At 37.7% G+C, this 19,338-nt stretch overlaps 1 protein-coding gene across 1 annotated transcript in view; it reads left to right on the top strand.

The window, feature by feature from the left end:
* LOC121313274 (CUB and sushi domain-containing protein 3) overlaps positions 1–19,338 on the top strand; it is a 514,488-nt gene that overhangs the window by 271,448 nt on the left and 223,702 nt on the right. The window contains exons 8-9 of the mRNA XM_041245642.1: positions 2,306–2,393; positions 4,884–5,008. Coding sequence (XP_041101576.1) covers positions 2,306–2,393; positions 4,884–5,008 — 213 coding nt within the window. The remainder of the gene's footprint in view (positions 1–2,305; positions 2,394–4,883; positions 5,009–19,338) is intronic.

The raw sequence follows: 19,338 nt of genomic DNA, 5'->3' as shown, positions 1-19,338 counted from the left end.
GACTCCTTCTGAAAAGTGCAGTTGTTTGACACTGCAGTATCAAGCAGTACAAACCCAGTAAAGAGGAACCAATCCGTTTTTAAAATGGCCTCATTGTATTCTGAGAAATGACAACATGTGCTAGAAGAATACTGGACCAAGAAGAAAAGTGGGGAGGGGGTGACAAATAGGGTTATTAGGAGCTAAACAAATTGGAGATGCACTGGGGTTTGAAAAATGATCAATGGGGCCTTTGAGAAGACACATCCTTCAGTGAGTGCTTATTTCTGACACAGGGTTTAAAAGGTTTTGAGGACTATTCACAGCTTCCCACAAACTGTTAAACACGTGATTGAGTTTTCATGAGATGGACTAATGGCTGAAAAAGGTGGATGTTTTAATGTGTTAAAAGTAATCGATCAAAACCTACTCGAGACATTTTTTCTGAAATACAGATGGTTGTTCGTTACCCATTTCTATATATACATGCAGTATTCAGTTACATTATTCTTACTCTTTCTTGTTCCCTTCTTGTTTTTAACGGAAGTCTTGACAATGTGTTATGTAAAATTACTAAAGTACCATAATTAGGTGAAAAACTATAGAGATTAATATTAAGTCTTGACATGAGCACGCATTTTACGTATTGTGATGAACATTTTAATTTTGCTTTTGCTGATGGTACAAACAACACCAAAAAAATAATATGAATATGTTATGCACTTCATCTCAAAATAAAAACATGTTTTTTAAACAAATAAAATACACATACCAATACAGATGGTATATACAGTCTATACATATGTACATAATATAGACTGTACATAGTATAATACTGTCAAGCTGTCACGTGATAAAAAAAAAAAAAAAAATACTCAAGCTTAATCTTCAAATTAAAAAAAAAAAAATCTCAGTTGATTGTGAAAACAGGGTAGTGAATATCAATGCGCAGTATTTCAATTAGATAATTCATAGAGAAAATAAGAACTGACATACCATCAGATGCTTCAGAAGGAAAGTGTTTAGACTAAAACATCTATGTCAAGTACTTAAACAGTTATGATTTCTTTTTTAGAAGACATAGTTTGATCAGATCATTTAGCAGACATTATTCAACAATTTACATTTGTTAAAAGGTTACTGAAAAATGGACAAATGTATAAATATAATAGTTTTTTTAATGCTGAAAACCACATGAAAAACAAAACGTTTCTTAGTCAGTTGACCATAATTATTAAATCATTTTTATTTACACCTCCAGATACATTTAGAAAATGTTTCTACACATCATATATTCGTTATAATGTAGACATTGAAAAATACGGTCATATTTCAATCAAAATGAATCCTGTTGTTAGAATCAAAAGATTAGAGATGATCCATGCATAAAAAATAAGCAATTCATCCAGTTTTACATTTTCATTTTCCTTCAAATTTGACGTTTTTTTTTCTGTGAGATATAAAATCCAGTTCTCCAATGTGCGGAATGTATTTCTCACTTGAAAAAGTCATGCAGACGATACATTTGAAGGCGATATTCTTTTTAGATATTTGAAGACTTGTTTTTTTTTTTTTTTTTTAGTTGCAGCAATAGCGTTCTTGCCAAAAGCACACGGGGTTAATTTACAAGTGTGATGATAAATACTGTATCATGAAGATTAGTAAAATCATTCACCTAAGAGAGATGTGTGCACAGAAATGTACATACATTTTCCATGCATTTTGTGCCGTAGCTGTTGGTCAGGCAGAAGAATAGAAATTGAAGATACAATAAGTTTTTACAATTCAGACAATCGCTGTAGGGTTTCACATTTAGAAATAATAAAAGACTTCTGTAGGCATGTGATTATAATCATCTGGAGTTCATTCTACTGTATAGAGATTGATATAACAAACCGTAGCATTTCTCATGATACTAGTAATATTGTACTCTATATACAGTACATGATATTTATGTTTTATACAAAGCTGGAATGTATGATGGACCATAACAGTTGTTATGGTATTACTTTTTGCTTTTTTTTTTTTAGTACCCTTCAATATCAGTGTTGCCAATACCCATACATTTTAGAATAACTTTAACGTCAATTAATCAAAGCAAAGTTATCAAGAATTTCCATTACATTTATGCACACTAATTATTGAACAGAGATAAATAATAGATACATGCATTATATTAGAGGAACCTTATTTAGGACTGCAGTATGTCTGGTGCTTCTGGAATCACACAAACTTGACCATTCCTCAGTTTATTTTGCTTATTTTATTATATTGTATATTGTTCCCTGTGTATGTTGTTGTTTTTTTTTTTTTTTTTTTTCTATAGTGAATGAAGGCGGAATTAAACAGGCTTCCAATTCTTGTCCTGACCCAGGAGAACCAGAACATGGAAAAAGGATAGGATCTGACTTTAGGTAAAGTAAAAATAAACCTGTAATGTCATTTCCTTAACTTGTAAGCTTGAATACTATAGTATACATTCTTCAGTTAAAACTCTTATCTAACAGGGTGTACAGCCCCTATATGTAAAACTCCCCCTAAATGTAAAAAAAAAAAAAATACCCCTAACGTAAAACCATTAAAAACTATCAACAACTCTCAACTTAAACATTAACTGCTATACCAATAAAAAACAAATAATGTTTTTATATAGGCAGAGGTGCTTTACATATAGGGGTAACTGTTTACATATCGGGGTAACATTTTACATATAGGCATAGACATTTTACACATTATGAGTTATTTACATTTAGTCTGAGGTTATTACATAGAGGATAGATGTTTTACACATTATGAGTAATTTACAATAGCATTTAATAGCATTTTTTTTGGGGGGGGTGGGGGTGGGGTACAACCTAAAAATGTAAAATCAACCTGATGTAAAAAACCTACTAAAATTCAGTTACACTTGGTCAGTCACACTTGATCAGACGATAAAATCCTCCAAAACACACAATTAATGTTGTACCAACCGGGACTGAGATTCTGATTCCTCCTCCACTGGAGCCACATTGCTTTTGAACTCAAAACAACCTCACTGTTCCTTCCTGCTACCCTGGTTAATATATTTACTGATACCAAGGGATCCACTATTCTGTTTTTTATTACTGGCTTCTATATTCTGTTTAATTAACAAAAATGTTTTCTTTTTTCTTTTTTGTTTTATTATTATTATTATTTCAGATTTTAAAATAGTTTTTTTTTTAAACACACCAATATTACATCAAAATTGTCCATCTACAACATAACTGCACATATTTAAAACAATTAAAAATAAATATGTTTTAGAGGATTATTTGCACATGATTAAACATAATAATAATAATAATAATCTTATTATTATTCTTATGACAATTAATTTCTGACACAACAATAAAATAATTAATTTTGTTAACAAAAAAAAAAAAAAAAAAAAAAAAGTTAGATTTTAATTAATAATTAATTCCAGAGGTAAAATATCTATTGGTATATGTAAAACACCTCTGCCATATGTAAAATGTGCTTTTAGGTATTTTTGGTATAGCAATTAGTGTTTAAGTTGAGAGCTGTTCATAGTTTTGAATGGTTTTACATTTAGGGTAGATGATTTTACATTTAGGGGTAATTTGTTTACATTTAGGAGCAAAGATCATTTTTACATTTAGGGTGAATTTTACATGTTAAGGTTGTACAAGAGTCATAGGAACCCATAAAGTTCCCAACAATCCTTTCTTTATAAACTTTTTTAAAATAAATGACCATGCACCTTAGATGTAACATTATTGATTTTAATAATATGAAAGTATTATTATGTAATTGGACATTATTTGAATTCTGGAATACTGGTATTGGTTGCTATTTTATTTCTGCATCGTATTGTTTTGGCGCTATATCACTAGTTATCTGTTTATATTTTATATTCTACTGTACCAAGGCATTTTCTCCATTTTGTGTTTGATTGTTGCTATTTTAATTCTGTAAAGCAACTTGAGATGCTTGCATGAAAGGTATAAAAATAAAATGTATTATTATTTATTATTATTATTATTATTATTATTATTATTATTATTATTATTATTGTATTGGATGCGCTAGTTCTGGAATCCAGGCTGTGGTCTTTCTTTAAAAGAAAACCCACAATGAGAGTGATTGACCTTTACAAAACTAATGCTGGTGTAAGGTGAGGAATTATGAGAAGTTTACATTGGTGATCCAATCACTTCTGAGTCAAGCAGGAAGCTATACAGGACCAAAATCACCGTCATGCATTAGCTGTCATCAACTACAAACTTTAAAAGCATGAATAATTCATACTGTCTTTCAGTTTCTGAAGTGTACTTTATTTATCCATAAAATACAATTATAATTGACCTTGTTTGACTTAAAGTTTGAAAACTATTTAGGATGTATTTTATGTAGTATGAACAACATCATGCTTCAGTATTAAATGGTCCGTGCGTTATTTATAGAAACATAATAAAAAAACAAAAAACTATTTAGTTTGAAGCCCTGTCCCAGAGGATAGAGTTTGAAACATTACTTTGCATTTCTAAATTAACAAATAAAAACAAACACACTATAAGACTATATTTTAGGGAAAACTAAACATGGAAGAAACCTAAATTATCACACAAATGTCAATAAATTAGGTATTTGTAGCTTAAATGGACAACTGTTAACAAATACAATCTAAATAGTATTTAATGCTAAAACTGAAATTGTGGCCCAGTTCATGATGTTGATAAGTGTGTCCAAAGTATGAGTCTCAGATGCAGGGCTAGATTCTTGTGAACTACAGAATCATTTGTCACATTGAAAAGGCATTTGTTTTCAATTTCCTGAAATTGTTGTCTTCTTTAATGCTATAAGTTTTTAAATAATCATAGTTTATCCTTACTAACTTTTTTGTTTTGATTTGTTTTAAGTCTTGGAGCAACAGCTCAGTTCATTTGTGATGAAGACTATGTGCTACAGGGGTCAAAAACGATCACCTGCCAACGTGTTGCAGAAGTGTTTGCAGCCTGGAGTGACCACAGACCTGTATGCAAAGGTAAAAAGTAATTGTATAACTCTGTGTAACACAGTTTTCATTGAGTTTTTTAACCCTTATGAGTTGTTCCTCAGATGTATTTGGGGAATGTCAATAGTAATTATTTATAAAGGGATATACTTTAGGGAAGTTTGTGTAATGTCCATTTGCTCCTGAAAGGCTCAATGTAAGCTAAACTATACATTATATTGGCATTTGCTGAAATAGGATATGAACTGAATCTAAAGCAATTTTGCCAAAGGCAGTTGCAGTCTCCAGCAAGGGAACAGTCTGTCATTTTTATCACAGAAATTCGATTAAAGATGGCTCTGTTGAGAATGACTGAATACTTATATAACAAAATATAACAAATTAAAATACAGTATTGCTGGTGGTTGTATTGGCATTGCTGGTGATAGTATATTTGAACTGGCAGATCCTGTTTAGTTTTGAAATAGCCACCACATATGGGGGTAAGTATAGGCGCTGTGCAAATAATTGCAGATGCAAAATTCTAATTGCATTGCGTCCAGGCAATTATTTTGCATTGCGCCTTAAGAACAATGCAAATTACTCCATACACAAAAATTACTGCAAATTACTCCATACACAAAAATAATGATCAACAATTATGATAACTAGCTGCTGCTCCCACCTTCATCGCTTCAGGGAGACTACCTGCAGCTCCCACCTCCACCACCAGAGGAAGACCACTAGCTGCTCTTGCCTCCACCACCTGCGGGAGACCACTTGCTGCTCTCTCTTCCACCATCACAGGGAGACCACTTGTTGCTCTCGCTTCCACCACCACAGGGAGACCACTTGTTGCTCTCCCTTCCACCACCACAGGGAGACCACTTGTTGCTCTCGCCTCCACCACCACAGGGAGACCACTTGTTGCTCTCGCCTCCACCGTCAGAGAAGCTGAAGCTACCTCCCAAGGATCAACTCCTGCCTGAGCCTGCAAAGCCTGCAGTGCCTAGGGTTGGCGAGCCTGCAGTGCCTAGGGCTGCCACAACTGCAATGCCTAGGCTGCCAAGCCTGCAACACCCAAGGAGGTCAAGCCTGCAACGCCTGGGGTTGCCTATTCCACACTGCCTGGGGAGGCCTGCTCGCCATTGCTGGGGAGGCTAGTTCACCACCGCATGGGGATGCCTGCACAACACCACCCAGGGAGGCCTGCTTGTTATCACCTGGGGCTTTGTTGTATCAAACAGCAGCCATACATTCTGGGGCCGGAGTCCAATAGACGGGAACAGCCAGCTGGAGAACGGGACCACTGGAGGAAATCTTTGCCCCACTGTCAGCATTTCCACTGACAGCATTGACACTGACAACATTTCATTGTCACCTGTGGGCCCAGTGGTGCCTCTGTTCCTGGCCGAGGACCCTGACCAAGACTTTTGGGATTTTAAGGGGAAGTGGCCTTTGAGACCATGTGTGTTACGAACAAGGGGTGAGAAGTGGTAATACACACCCCTGTGTGTATTATATTATTTGCTGTGTTATTTAAAATGTATTGTTTGTGTTGAAAAAGATGTTGTTTTGTTGTTGTTGTTTACAGCCTGGATGTGGTTAAAATGCCCCATCCAGATAAAATCACGAGAACGCGTGGTCAACTGCAAGTGATTATTGACCACGTATATGAGAAACCCTGTGCCGAATGTGGCAGAGGGATAAACTAGATAATTAATAGTCAGTTAATCCCTCTGACACTACAATATAAAAACCTGCAGCTTTGGCTGAATGGGATGGGGTATCCAGAGGAGGAAAGTGACAAGTAAGAACAGATACTGAAAGTAAACAATTGCTACTCGTGCTGGCTTTAAACCAGCATGATACTTGTTTGATTTCGTATTCCCTTTGTTTTGTGTTTTGTCTGTTTGGTTTGGACAATGGGCCATATGGTTTTTTTAAGTGTTTTGTTTTTTTTAGATTTTTTAAAATTTCTAATTAAAACGCTCTGTACGCTTTTCAGTACCCTGCAGTTTTGTTACTGTGTGTGCTATTCTCTTCCTGGCCTGACGTCACCATGAAGCCAGCCTGTTCACAGCTCATTAAAAATTGTTGTTGTTATTGGATTGCCTCCATCTCGCCTTTATATTTGTCTTTTCTAGTTACATTTTTGGTAGCGTGTGATTAATGCCTTTAGCAGAGTTTATATATCTCCTGTGAGCATTAATGGCAGTACATACAGAACGTACCATAATGTTTTGTTTTAACCTTACAGTATTTGCAAGAGTACATTGTATTATAGCTATACAGTGGCAATAGCGTTGGCAATCTACAATGTAGAATAGGAAGTATATCTGAAATGTAGATAGGAAGGCTTTAATCATGCTTATGTTTGGACGGTTAAAATTAAATAAACTGCTGAATTTCACAAAACCTGCTTGCTATTTGGGTGGAAACGATTTGAGTTGTAATATATTGTAATGATTTGAATAATATGTATTTTTGATTCTGTCTTATCCACATTTAAGTGGCTTTGCTGTGGGTGAAATGAATGAAGCCATTAAAAAATATATTTGCATGTAGCACAGCCACAAAACAGTGACCCGCATCGTGTCACTTTCCTCCGTGGAATTTCCTGTAATTTAAATTAGGCTGGGTACATGTTGAACTTTGAATAACCCTTTGCAGAGTGACTGCTGATCACCATGGATCTCAGGAGTAATAATAGGTTGTATTTCCTTTTATGGCATACCATTTATTTAATTAAAGCATACATCTGCCTTAAACACAGAGCAAAAACTAACCTTTAAGACAGTTTTGTTTTGCATGTTCTGACCCTATTAAAGTTAATACTGGGCATCACCAGAAGTGACACAATAGGAGCATAGTTATGTCATGAATAAATGCATGCAATTTCACAATGCAGAAGTTGTTGGATTAGCTACTGCCCTCATTCCCCAAACAATCCTTTGTGAGAAAAAAAATGCAATTTAAATCTGCTTTTGTGTTGTTCTTGGTCCTTTGGGAGTATTTGCAAAGTGAGAGATAATGTAAGGAAGAGGTTCTGTTTAATCATACTGTTTGAAAACACTGACATGTATGTGCAAGGCCCATTTGAAGTCTTAACAAAAACCCACACAGCTCACATCTGCAATGAATATACCGACAATGTATTTCTTTTTTGATAAGCTATTGACAAGCTGAATCATCTATATGGTTTACAACAATAAGAGTCTTGTCAAAAATAACATCAGCAAAATATCACTCTAGAGTAGGTAGGATTCAAAAGTCATTCTTTTTTTCTTTTTTTTTCTTCTAACTTGCAGAAGTAATGATTTAAAAAGTATTTATCTTAATCTTGGTTTGTAAAAGTACCCTGGAATGCATATTTGAAGGACAAGTATGACATATTTCAGTTGTACTATATTGTATGGCATGTTGGTCAGGGTTTCAAATGTGTGGTGCTTAGAAGTTCTTCATGTATGGTCTACTGTAATGTGTTTGAACCCCTGAATATGGTGAATCGTATTGATATCACAATGTTACACCTCTTAGGACAAAAGTCCCTATATATTGTAAAGTCATGCTTGTTCATTTATTGGCTAGTCATGCACAGATTGAGAAACATCCTAAAAGACCACATATCACATGTTTGAATACACTATACATTTGACAATATCAATATGGCTTCAAGCTGCATTTTAGGACAGAGATTTATTGCTTCCTAATCTTGTGTATTACCATGAGATTAGACAGTTTAAAAACTGCAGGTGCTGCACATTCTAATGGAGATACGTTAGCAGAGTCTTGCAAGACATAATTAGCCCCCTGATGCAGCTAGTAACTGAACAGAATGGGCAGTGTTAACCTCCCTGCACATGTCTTCTCATGCCTGGTGATTACAAATGTAGTACTAGACCACGATAGTTGACAGCAGATGATACATATTAAAAAAAAAAAGTAATTAGCAATAAATACACTGGCATATGGCTAGATGACAAATAGACAGATGGCATGAATATGGCAACCAGTCATATGAACTTTTCTGATAATCTTATTAAGCCAGTTGAAATAGAAAACAATGGCATCTTGTTTAAACAGCATATGTCTTCATTTTTTGCCATGAATTTCATGCAGTTTAACCCAGAATAACTGTGGTGCATATGATGAGGTTATGCTACCAGGTTACAAAGTCATTCATGAAAAACAACAGGAATGAATACAATTTTGCCAATATCGTGCTTCAATTTGAAACTTGTCATTTTTGTTTAAAAATAAAAAGACATAAGCATTCGTACGAACGCTTGCTTGTACCAGACTTTATAAATGGATAAGATTTAGAAGGACTGTATAGCAGCACACATCATTAATTCATAGTGCTTTTTAAAAAAATGTTTTTTTCAGTCTGCATTTATGAGCACATTAAAGTTTTGTTCAACAAAAGAATGGAAGAATGTAACTAATATAAAACTTTTATTCATAAAAACAAGTTTTACAAACTATCTTTACTGGGCTCTATTTTCATAATTATAGGTCAAGAAACTTTTTTTCTGAACTGATTTCAAAGCACTATTTAACCTAAGAGAATGTGTATAATGCTCTTCAAAAACCAGTCCTTGCAAGGGGTGCTGTCCTGATTTTGTACAGTAATCTGCATCCAGTTGTGCAGACTCAACAGAAGGGACTTGAGTGGACTAAATCCAATGCATATTTAATAGCGTGCGATAAATACTTCTCTGCTGTGACAGTCACTTTCTCTTACCGTGAAAGATCACACAGGTTGAGAATCATTCATGTAAGTAATTTGTGCTGTTTCCAGTCACATCAGTTACAGAAGACACAAGCTACATAGTCAGCATTGGCAATATGGTTATTCTACCCTTAAAGGTGTTATTGTTCACATTTGATTCTTTAAATTAGCATAGCACCAACATTTTAATCTCGACATTTTAAAAATAATTTTGAATGCTGTATATGCATAGGAAGGATTACATGTTGATGTTGTTATGCCACATACTATCTTTTTATTTTTGTTACTGACCCATCATTCAGACAGATATACATTTGTTTTACTTAAGCTCAACCTTAATTTTTAGTGAAGAGCTAAAAACAAAACGATTGGTTACGGATATAACCCCTGTTCCCTGAAAAAGAAGACGACCAACAACCATACTTTTGGGATATGCCTGCCACAGGTCAGGTATTTACTGAGCATTTTATGTCAGAGCTGCTGATAGGCCACTCCAGGGAATGATATCCTTGGTCCTGCCTACCAAGGGAATAAGTACTCACTCCACGGAGATCACTTGTCTTTTTCATCAAACCCGTGAAAGTAAGTGATGTGACCTTGCAAGGTTTGTTAGTTGTCTTCTTTCAGGTAACCAAGGTTACAGGATTCCCTTTCAATTCAAAGACGACCAACAACCATCATTTTGGGAAAGTATATCAAAGCCGTTGCAAGGGAATTTGAGTGGACAGGACGTCTCCCTACCACCAACTAATGTTTGTGGTATGAGTGTGCAATCTCAAGGACCCTTGAGCCTAATGAAGGCATAGAGGGATCTACCACATTAAGTCGGTAGAACCTGATGAATGTATGCAGAGTAGCCCAGCTAGCCGCAATACAGATATCGGTCAACAAAGCTCCTCTAAAGAGGGCCCATGACGTAGCCACTCCTCTGGTAGAGTGCGCGGCCACCCTCCCAGGTGGGGGTATACCGGCATTGGTATATACAGTCAAAACTGTGTCCATAATCCAGTGGGACAGTCACTGCTTTGACCCAGGGACCTTTCACCATGACAGACAAAGAGCTGGTCATACTGACGCAGCACTCTCGTTCTATCCACATAACATCTCAATGCCCGAAAAGGGCAGAGGGAATTCAATCGCTGATCTTCTGCCAAAGAAAAAGGAGAGGGACGGAAAGCCACTAGTTCCACTGATTCAAGTGGAAAGTTGTAACCACCTTACGGAGGAAAGCGGGGTTTGTACGTAACAACACCCTGTTTTCATCATCGCAAACACGCATACAGGAGCTGTGCACTGACAGAGCCTATAGCTCACTCATTTTCTTTGCGGAGGTGATGGCTAATAAAAAGGCTATGATGTTTCAAGTCTGTGGAAAATATAGGCTCATCCAGGGCCTTAGTGAGAACCTCCAATACCACATCTAGACTCCACTCCGGGAGGACATCCTTTCTAGGAGGACATTAGGAGGACATAACTTCTGAGCGCCCTTCAGAAAATGGGTTGCTAGTATATAAGCGCTTGGGGACACAGAGTCAATGGGTACGTGGCATGCAGATATGGCTGCTAGGTACACTTTCACCATAGAGGGGGATGGGGATCTACCCTCCTCTAGCAAGTCTTCCAGAAACTATAAAATGATTGCTATAGGGCAATAAATGGGGTCATGACCTCTGGTCATACATCAGTTTTGGATCTCCAATATAGGTGCACAACGACATTGTGGAGGGGCCCTAGCATTCTGCAGTGCCTGAGAGCTCTAAGGTGGACAAATGGTCCCGTTCAGGGGCCATACCCACAGTTGGAGTCTGCCCGATTCTGAGTGCCAGAGAGTGCCTCTCGTCTGATCGAGGAGATCTATGCATAGCGGGATCTCCCAGGGCTAGCCTTGCAGTAGCTGGCAAAGGTTTGAAAACCAGGTTCTTCTGGGTCATCTGGGGGCCACAAGGAGAACTGTCAACTTCTCTTTCCGGACCTTCTCCAGGAAGGCCGGAAGCAATGGTATTGGCGGGAATGTATACAAGAGCATCCTGGGCCATTTGTGGGCTAGGGCTTCGATGCCTAGTAGACCGCCACAGCGGTGGAGGTGGAGGACGAGAGGAGGTGCACTGCTCAATTCACCACTCCTGAGAGATGAACAGCCCAGAGGGATAACAGATTCTCTTTCGCCTAGGTCAGTAGCCAAAAGGCTATGCAGTGTAACCCCGGGGACTGAAGTCCTCCCTGGTGATTTACATAAGCTACCGCAGACATGTTGTCCGTGCGGACAAGGACATGTCTCCTTCAGAGTTCTGGAAGGAAATGTGGAGAGTGAGGTGAACCGCTCACAGATCCAGCGCATTTATGTGAAAGGCTGTACAGCGACCCGACCAGGACCCACGGACTCCTCTGCCTGCCCAAACCACACCGCAACCCGAGTTGGATGCCTCTGTCATCGCTACCTGACGACTGTGGATCATTCCCATCCTTATACCTTCACGCAGGTGCAATGCTTTGAGCCACGCTTGGATCGGATGCAGATGGAGTAACCCCAGCTGGATGGCTGATGAAGCTGCTGCCATCAGACCCAGTAATTTCTGGCACAATACCAACTGTACTGTGGATCCCCGTGGAAACAGGGTTAGACTATTGTGAATGGCAGGCACTCTGACAAGTAGATTCACATTGTAAGGTAATCCAACTGAAGACACAAGTAAACTGTACTCTGCACCAGTATTGTCTTTTGGCATCGTTGAGGGTAAGACCCAGTCTTGCCAGATCCTCCTTCACTATCGCCATGTGGGCCACTGCTCTCTGCTACGACTGGGAGTAAATCAACTGTCGTCCAGGTAATTCAACACCCTGATTCCTTGCAGCCTTTAAGAACGTGCGGGGGGCTAAGGAGAGGCCGAATGGCAGGACAGAAAACTCGAAGCAGAGATATTTCCTGTCTGCTAAATGAATAGGGATAGGAAAATATGCATCCTTCAAATCGCCCAGCTGGACAGTCTGGAGGATGTGGTGATGTGTGACCATTTGGAACCTCCTCTCCTTCAAGAACCTGTTGAGGTGTCTCAGGTCTAGGATGCCGCCATCCTTTTTTGGCATTAGAAAGTACGTCGAGTGGACACTTGAGAGGTGGGTTCAGAGCAGGGGCCTGTCTCCTGGGTCAATTCTTTGACCTCTGTCTCCTGTGGGAAAGTCACTATCCCAGCATGCTGCAATTGAAATCACATACTGTTCCTCCTTGCTCATCACCACTTGTTGCTTGGAGATATCCTGGGCAAGCACCTGTGAGGGCAGGGTCGGTTCCTGGGCAGGTGCTGGAGGTGGAGCTGGGGCAGGAGCAAGGGGAAGATCCTGCTGCTTGACCAGGTACTTCAGAACCTGAGCTATCTGGCTCTTCAGTTTGGAGATGTCCTTTAGTCTGTTTTGAGTGTCTGACCTACTTACTGCTCCTTGAAGGAGATCTTGAGTGGCTGCGAGCTCACTGCGAAGGGCTTGAAGGCTCTCTGGGGCACCGAGAGCACCGAGAGCACAGAAGCACCGAGGCACCAATGCACCGAGGGCACCTAGAGCACTGATGCAGGGAGCGTCTACACACCGAGGGCGCCGAGGCACCGAGGCTGTAAGACACCGATGCACCATGTGCATCAAAGGCACTGATGCATGGAGCATCTAAGCACAGAGGGCGCCGAACCACTGTAGCGTCAGAGTGTGTCATAATATCATTCTGTGTATGAAAGTAACAGAACTGAAATATACAAAGATGGGTCCTAAGCCATTTTCTGTGTCTACTTGGTTTCTGGTTACAAAATCCCCTACTGACAAAGAATGCTTTTAAAAAGAGTCATAAACTTAATACTGAGCAAATGGCTTATCTGCATCATTTCTGAATGAATCCTTTGGCGCCACAAGCCAGACAGTCTTGGGTTCTTTGACACCTCGGACAGAGAAGATTACCCCTTATAACTATAGTGGACAGGGGAGAAACAGCAGACCAATTGAGAACAAGGGCCATCTAGGAACAAGAACTTTAAGTGCGAGTAGAGCTACAAACACACTGACGAAATACAGACAAATAATTTTTACCGTAAATAAATAAAACAAATAAATATGCCCTAACAAAAAAAGAGAGAGAGAGAGAGAGAGAGAGAGAGAGAGAGAGAGAGAGAGAGAGAGAGAGAGGCTGTGGGGGCAAAGGGAGTGAGAGTGTCTAATGCTTCAGCCTATGATACTCCTTCAGATGCCACCTCTTTGCTGTCACTTGATGTTGATGGTAAATATTCTTCACTTATGTCTTTTATCATTTCATATCATTTAATATTTGTCGGGTTGGTTAGTTCTGTTACCAACAATATTTAAATTGACATGTTATAAAGATCGAGGATTTACTATGAACACACATTCATGCGCAGACATAAGCAATGGTTAATCAATAGTAGTATTTTATTAAGAATACAAATAAACAGAAATCAGAAAAGTTTGAAAGTAGTCTCTAACCACAAAACACAATTCAAAAACCTCTCACTGATCACTCATGCTTGATTAGCAGGCAGTTGAAATATGACACTGCCTGCCTCCTAACACATCAGCAGCAAACAAGCAGGCAAGCGGGCTGTGACATAGTTAGTCACTCACTCACACACGCCCACATCCAAGCACAGAGTACATCTCAGATAATTAAGACTATATCACATTAAGCTTATTAATGGTATATAGATTAAGTATATGGCAAGTTTACTTTTAAAGAAATTTTTCATACAACAATATGAGGTAGATTATTTATAGTTAGTTCATCAAGTTTCACTAAAAGTTATTTCACACGCAAAGTGTGCAAACTGAATAATTAACAGTTCAGTTCTATGGGAATGTGTTACAGTTAATTAATTTGATTCCATGAAAGGAAAATGCAACAGGATTTATACTCAACGGATCCTTGAAGCTTAGACTTTTCGTCTGTTGGTTTGGAAATTCAATCTGTTTAAGTGTCCAGTAGAAAACTCTCTTCTCCGCAACAAAGTCTTCAATTCCACTTTGGATCAAACTCGGCAACAAAGCTTTCAGTGCTCTATAGAATCAACAAACATCTGCAACAAAGTCTTCAGTCTTGGATCCACAACAGTGCCTGTCCGCTCTGTCCTCTTCGTTAAGTCTTTTAGCTACGCAGGTAGCAGGGCACAGTTTCTTTTGGATACTGTGGTTTTAGGTGTACAGCAGACCCAGACTGGTTTGTCTGATAACAGTCGCTGTAAGTTTTACAGCAGTCTTCTTGCTGGACCTCAGTCTCGTTGCTTGTGGTATTTGACTCGCTGGCAGCTTGCTTCTTCATCTTGGGTCTGTTTCAGGCTCCGTCTTGATTCCGTTTTTAGGCAGAGTCCCGGAGTTGCAACTTGGCTTAGCAGAGTGACAGCACCTTGTTTAGCATTCAATGTGGAGCGCAAAATGTTCAATTCCACTTTTTCACTGCTGATTAGCTATTTACACTCCAAGTCTTTTGATGTTTTAATGTCTTTTTCCACCAGGACATCGCTATTTTATATCTTCTTTGCGTCAAAACGATTGTTGTTGTATGTATGAATTATCTATACATAACTCAACTGTCCATTTAGCCTAATCCAGTTCAGGCTCCAGTCCTCTAATCAGTAGGCCACAACATAATAAACCAGAGGCCCCCTTCTCAAAACACAACAGTTTGTCCTGTTTCTCAAGACACACAGTTTCATTAATGAATCCAGTTACATTTCTAATACATGTTCATGTATTATCTTGTTCGTGGAATATATCCTACAATCCTATTAAGTGGAGGAATTGTATGTATATGAATTTAAATCAGAATCTGAATTCAGTATTATTACTAATACTTCTTTCTCACTGAGCGATTTTCGCTGGTTTACAAACACTGTTGACAATTTTGTGATTGGGATAATTATATGTAATTCAGTCAATATCTGGCAGATAGCGCAAGACACCAATAAAAGGTGTTACAGAAACCTAGTGTTACAATATTATGTGATCAGAGGGTTTAGGGTCAGTAATTCAAGTTTAAAGTTGCAGAACATACTGGTACGTTCGTACTCCCTGAGGACCAGAGAGCAGCGAATGTACCAGTACATTCGTACTACTCAAAGGGTTAACCCTTTGCAGTCCTATGTGAGACCAGGTCTGATATTACGATTTTCCCTTTCCAGTCCGATGTCGGTCCCTGTATGACATCTTCAAAAAGACGTCAAGCACAGGTCTCTAGTCATTTTTTCTCTGGAAAAAGCCAAGAAAACCTTTCAATGGTTGAGTGAGACCAATAGGAGCCGAATGAAACCGAAAAAAGGGGCTTATCTCATAGCCCCATGCATTACAGAGATAACATGGACATAACAAAGAAGATAATTGCTTCTGCATCCAGCGCTCAAAGAATATCACAGACATTTACAGAGCTTTTTGAGATGTTATAGTAATAAAATAATGACTTGAATCACATTATTGAGAAGTTTGGTGATAAAACGAGTGATCAGGAGAGGATTTATCAGTATGCACATCTAGAAAGAGATATTTGAAAAGTACAGCGAAGAAGTGGTGAGGTTTGGCTGGAGATACTGTACTGAGTGTCCTTTTTTTATTCAATGCCTTTTAAACCTGTTTTACTCTGAAAAAAAATTAAACAGCACATGTAAAATAAACAGCGCATGTGAAAATAAATTGGACCTGACGCACCTGACAAGCGCTGAATAAATTGACTGCAAAGGGTTAAGACCCAACGCACCAAGGTGGGTGGGTCAATGTATCCATGGAGTCTACCCTACAGTGGGTTGGAATCAAGCTCAGTGGAGGAAGCACAGGTTTTTTTTTTTGTTTGTTTTGTTTTTTTTTAATTATTATTATTTTTAAAACTGATTATTATTATTATTATTATTATTATTATTATTATTATTATTATTATTATTATTATTATTATTAAAAACACACATACACACACACACACACACACACACACACACACACACACAGCAGAAGCTGTGGGTAGTTTTTTTTTGGGGGGGCCCAGAGGCGTCGACTCTACAGTGGGTGCGGTAGAATCGGAAACTTATTGAGGAATACTTGTCTCTTTTTTCTTTTATATTATTTAGCTGAGGAAATACACACAGACGGCAAGCGATGTAGGCTGTTGAAGACTTTTTTTTTTTAAACGGAGCGCAGTTCCACAGCTTTTGCAGCTCAGTCCTCAGAAGCTAAGTTTCCAATTCCAAGGAAGTGACAAGCCGACTTCCAGGAATAAATTGCAGGGGAACTATCATGATACTTGTAGTGAGTGCTCTTTCATAAAGACTCAAACACGCAACTGGAGAGTTAGTTTATACCTACCTTACCTACCTGGTTGTGAAACGCAAAAGAGAACATGATCTCGGAGTGACTACTTATTCCCTCGGTAGGCGGAACCAAGAACGTCACTCCCCGGAGGGCCAATTGGAAGCTCTGACGTAAAATGTGCAGTAAATACCTAATCTGTGGCAGGCATATCCCAAAAGTATGGTTGTTGGTCGTCTTGAAATTGAAAGGGAACAATATGGTTACTTTGCATGACAGTGCCTACTGGCGATGTGATTTAATACATTACTGATTACATTTTTGTATTGCATTTTACAAGTAGCAAGTTGCTCTTAATTTCAATTCTGTCCTTTTTAATTAAATATGCTGCTTAATTAATTTTGCCTTTTGCAACGAGAGCATGAAGCATATCATTGCTTGAATGTTTACAATATATACAGAATACTCAATAGGAACAAAATTAAAAAAAATAAAAAAATCTCATAAAGTTAAATCCAGATTGTCAACAGATAATCTGTTACCAAATAAAAAAAAATAAAATAAAAAAATCCTGGCATTTAGTATTCTCAATGAGCTGGAATTTCTGTGGGTCTTCCACTAATGGAGTTTGTTATAGAATCTATCTTGTTACCTGTTTTAATATCCTCAACACGCTTTACGGTATATATATATATATATATATATATATATAGATATATATATATATGTATACACATACACACACTTAGATTATTGTTTGTCATTTTCTACTATTAAGCTATTCCAGCAAATGGTTTTCGATTGTGAACAAATGCTGTGGGGAAGCATAATTTGAGTCAAACACTGAAGCCCAAACTATAGGTAAAATATTGTTGACTGAACCATGTGCAACACTGATATAATTCCTTAACTTAAAATCAGCTTAAAGAGTCATGCAGACGTAATTTTGCTGAAATAACAATGCAAACAAATATAAATGTTGAAACAACAGAGAACCATACACTATGCATTTAGCAGATACAAAATATATATTAAGGGAATGTAGATTAGTCTCAGGATAAGATAACACCCCTTGGAAGGCAAACAAAGTGTTCTTATAGCTGATGTGTTCTCTAAGATGCAGTTAGCCACCAGACACAATATGAAACATTTGTATTACTTGTCATGACACACGTGCATCAACATATAACATTAAATGAACAGGCAAGTGTACGTTAGTAAACTATAATAATAAAGTAACAGACAAACTAACCTTAATAAACTGTCAGACTAAATTTACACAGCACCCTTACACATGTTAGAAAATGCAGCAGCAATATACAAGTCATGCACATTATTTAACAGAATGGTGAAGCAACTCACCAGAACGGCAAACACAAAATTGCTTGCAACTTGCAACAATTAGCAACTTTTTGTAGCAAGAGAAACAGCAGCACATTTTGCTATTTGTTTACATGCCCATTTGTAGAGATTACGCTCATGGAAGCGCGGAGACTACTGTATCCCTTTAACTCATGTATTTACATTGGGCCTCATCTACATGTATAAGCACATGATTCAGTATACTAATTTATTTATTTATTTACTTTGTCTACATACTGGAGCAATTTGGTGTCACGTTGTTTTCATATTATTTTGGAGTGACATAACATAAAATGAGTTTACATGCTATACCTTTTTCTTGATATGTAAATGAGAGAGGGGTCATTGAAGTTAGTTTGAAGAAATATGCCCATTGCCAAGCATCTTGTCGTGCAAGCCTTAAATGTGGTGTTGACATGGGGTCTGCAGATTGGGTATGGTAGTGTAGAAAAGGTTGAACTTTTAGCAGTTTACATTACCCAAGGACCCATTTCAGAAGAACATTCAGGCTGGAGTGAAAGTAATCCTTCCATTTATGGAATATTATATTTCAATACTATTTCACATTTGTAAAACAAATGTTGTGTTTTTAAGTGCAGTTTCATCAAGGCTGTTTTTCACTCTTTAAATGTGAAATTGATTATATAGCACATTACTAAAAGCAAAGTAGCATTTTCTTTGAACAGAGCTCCATTGAAAATATAGAGGAAAAACTGTTGCGACACTTGCTCATGAATTTCTAATGTCAATCAAACAGCATTTTTTCCTCAGTAGTTATTGTGACATTTTTTAAATGCAGTATTAGTATCTAACACAACTATAGTATTGAATATGTAATGAACTTAAGTGGGCAGACTTCTGATCAAAAGAGATTGTATTGTGCATGTATCCATTAAGGTGGAAAAAGACTGTTATATTGATTTAAGTAATCGCCTTTGAAATTAACTTGACTTGTAGACATTGTGTAAGGTGTTTTGAAGATTTGTGTTGAATGTTAATTAATGAA

Source organism: Polyodon spathula, chromosome 3, assembly GCF_017654505.1.
Source record: "Polyodon spathula isolate WHYD16114869_AA chromosome 3, ASM1765450v1, whole genome shotgun sequence".
Classification (NCBI taxonomy): Eukaryota; Metazoa; Chordata; class Actinopteri; order Acipenseriformes; family Polyodontidae; genus Polyodon; species Polyodon spathula.
This window is presented reverse-complemented; position numbering and strand designations above follow the sequence as displayed.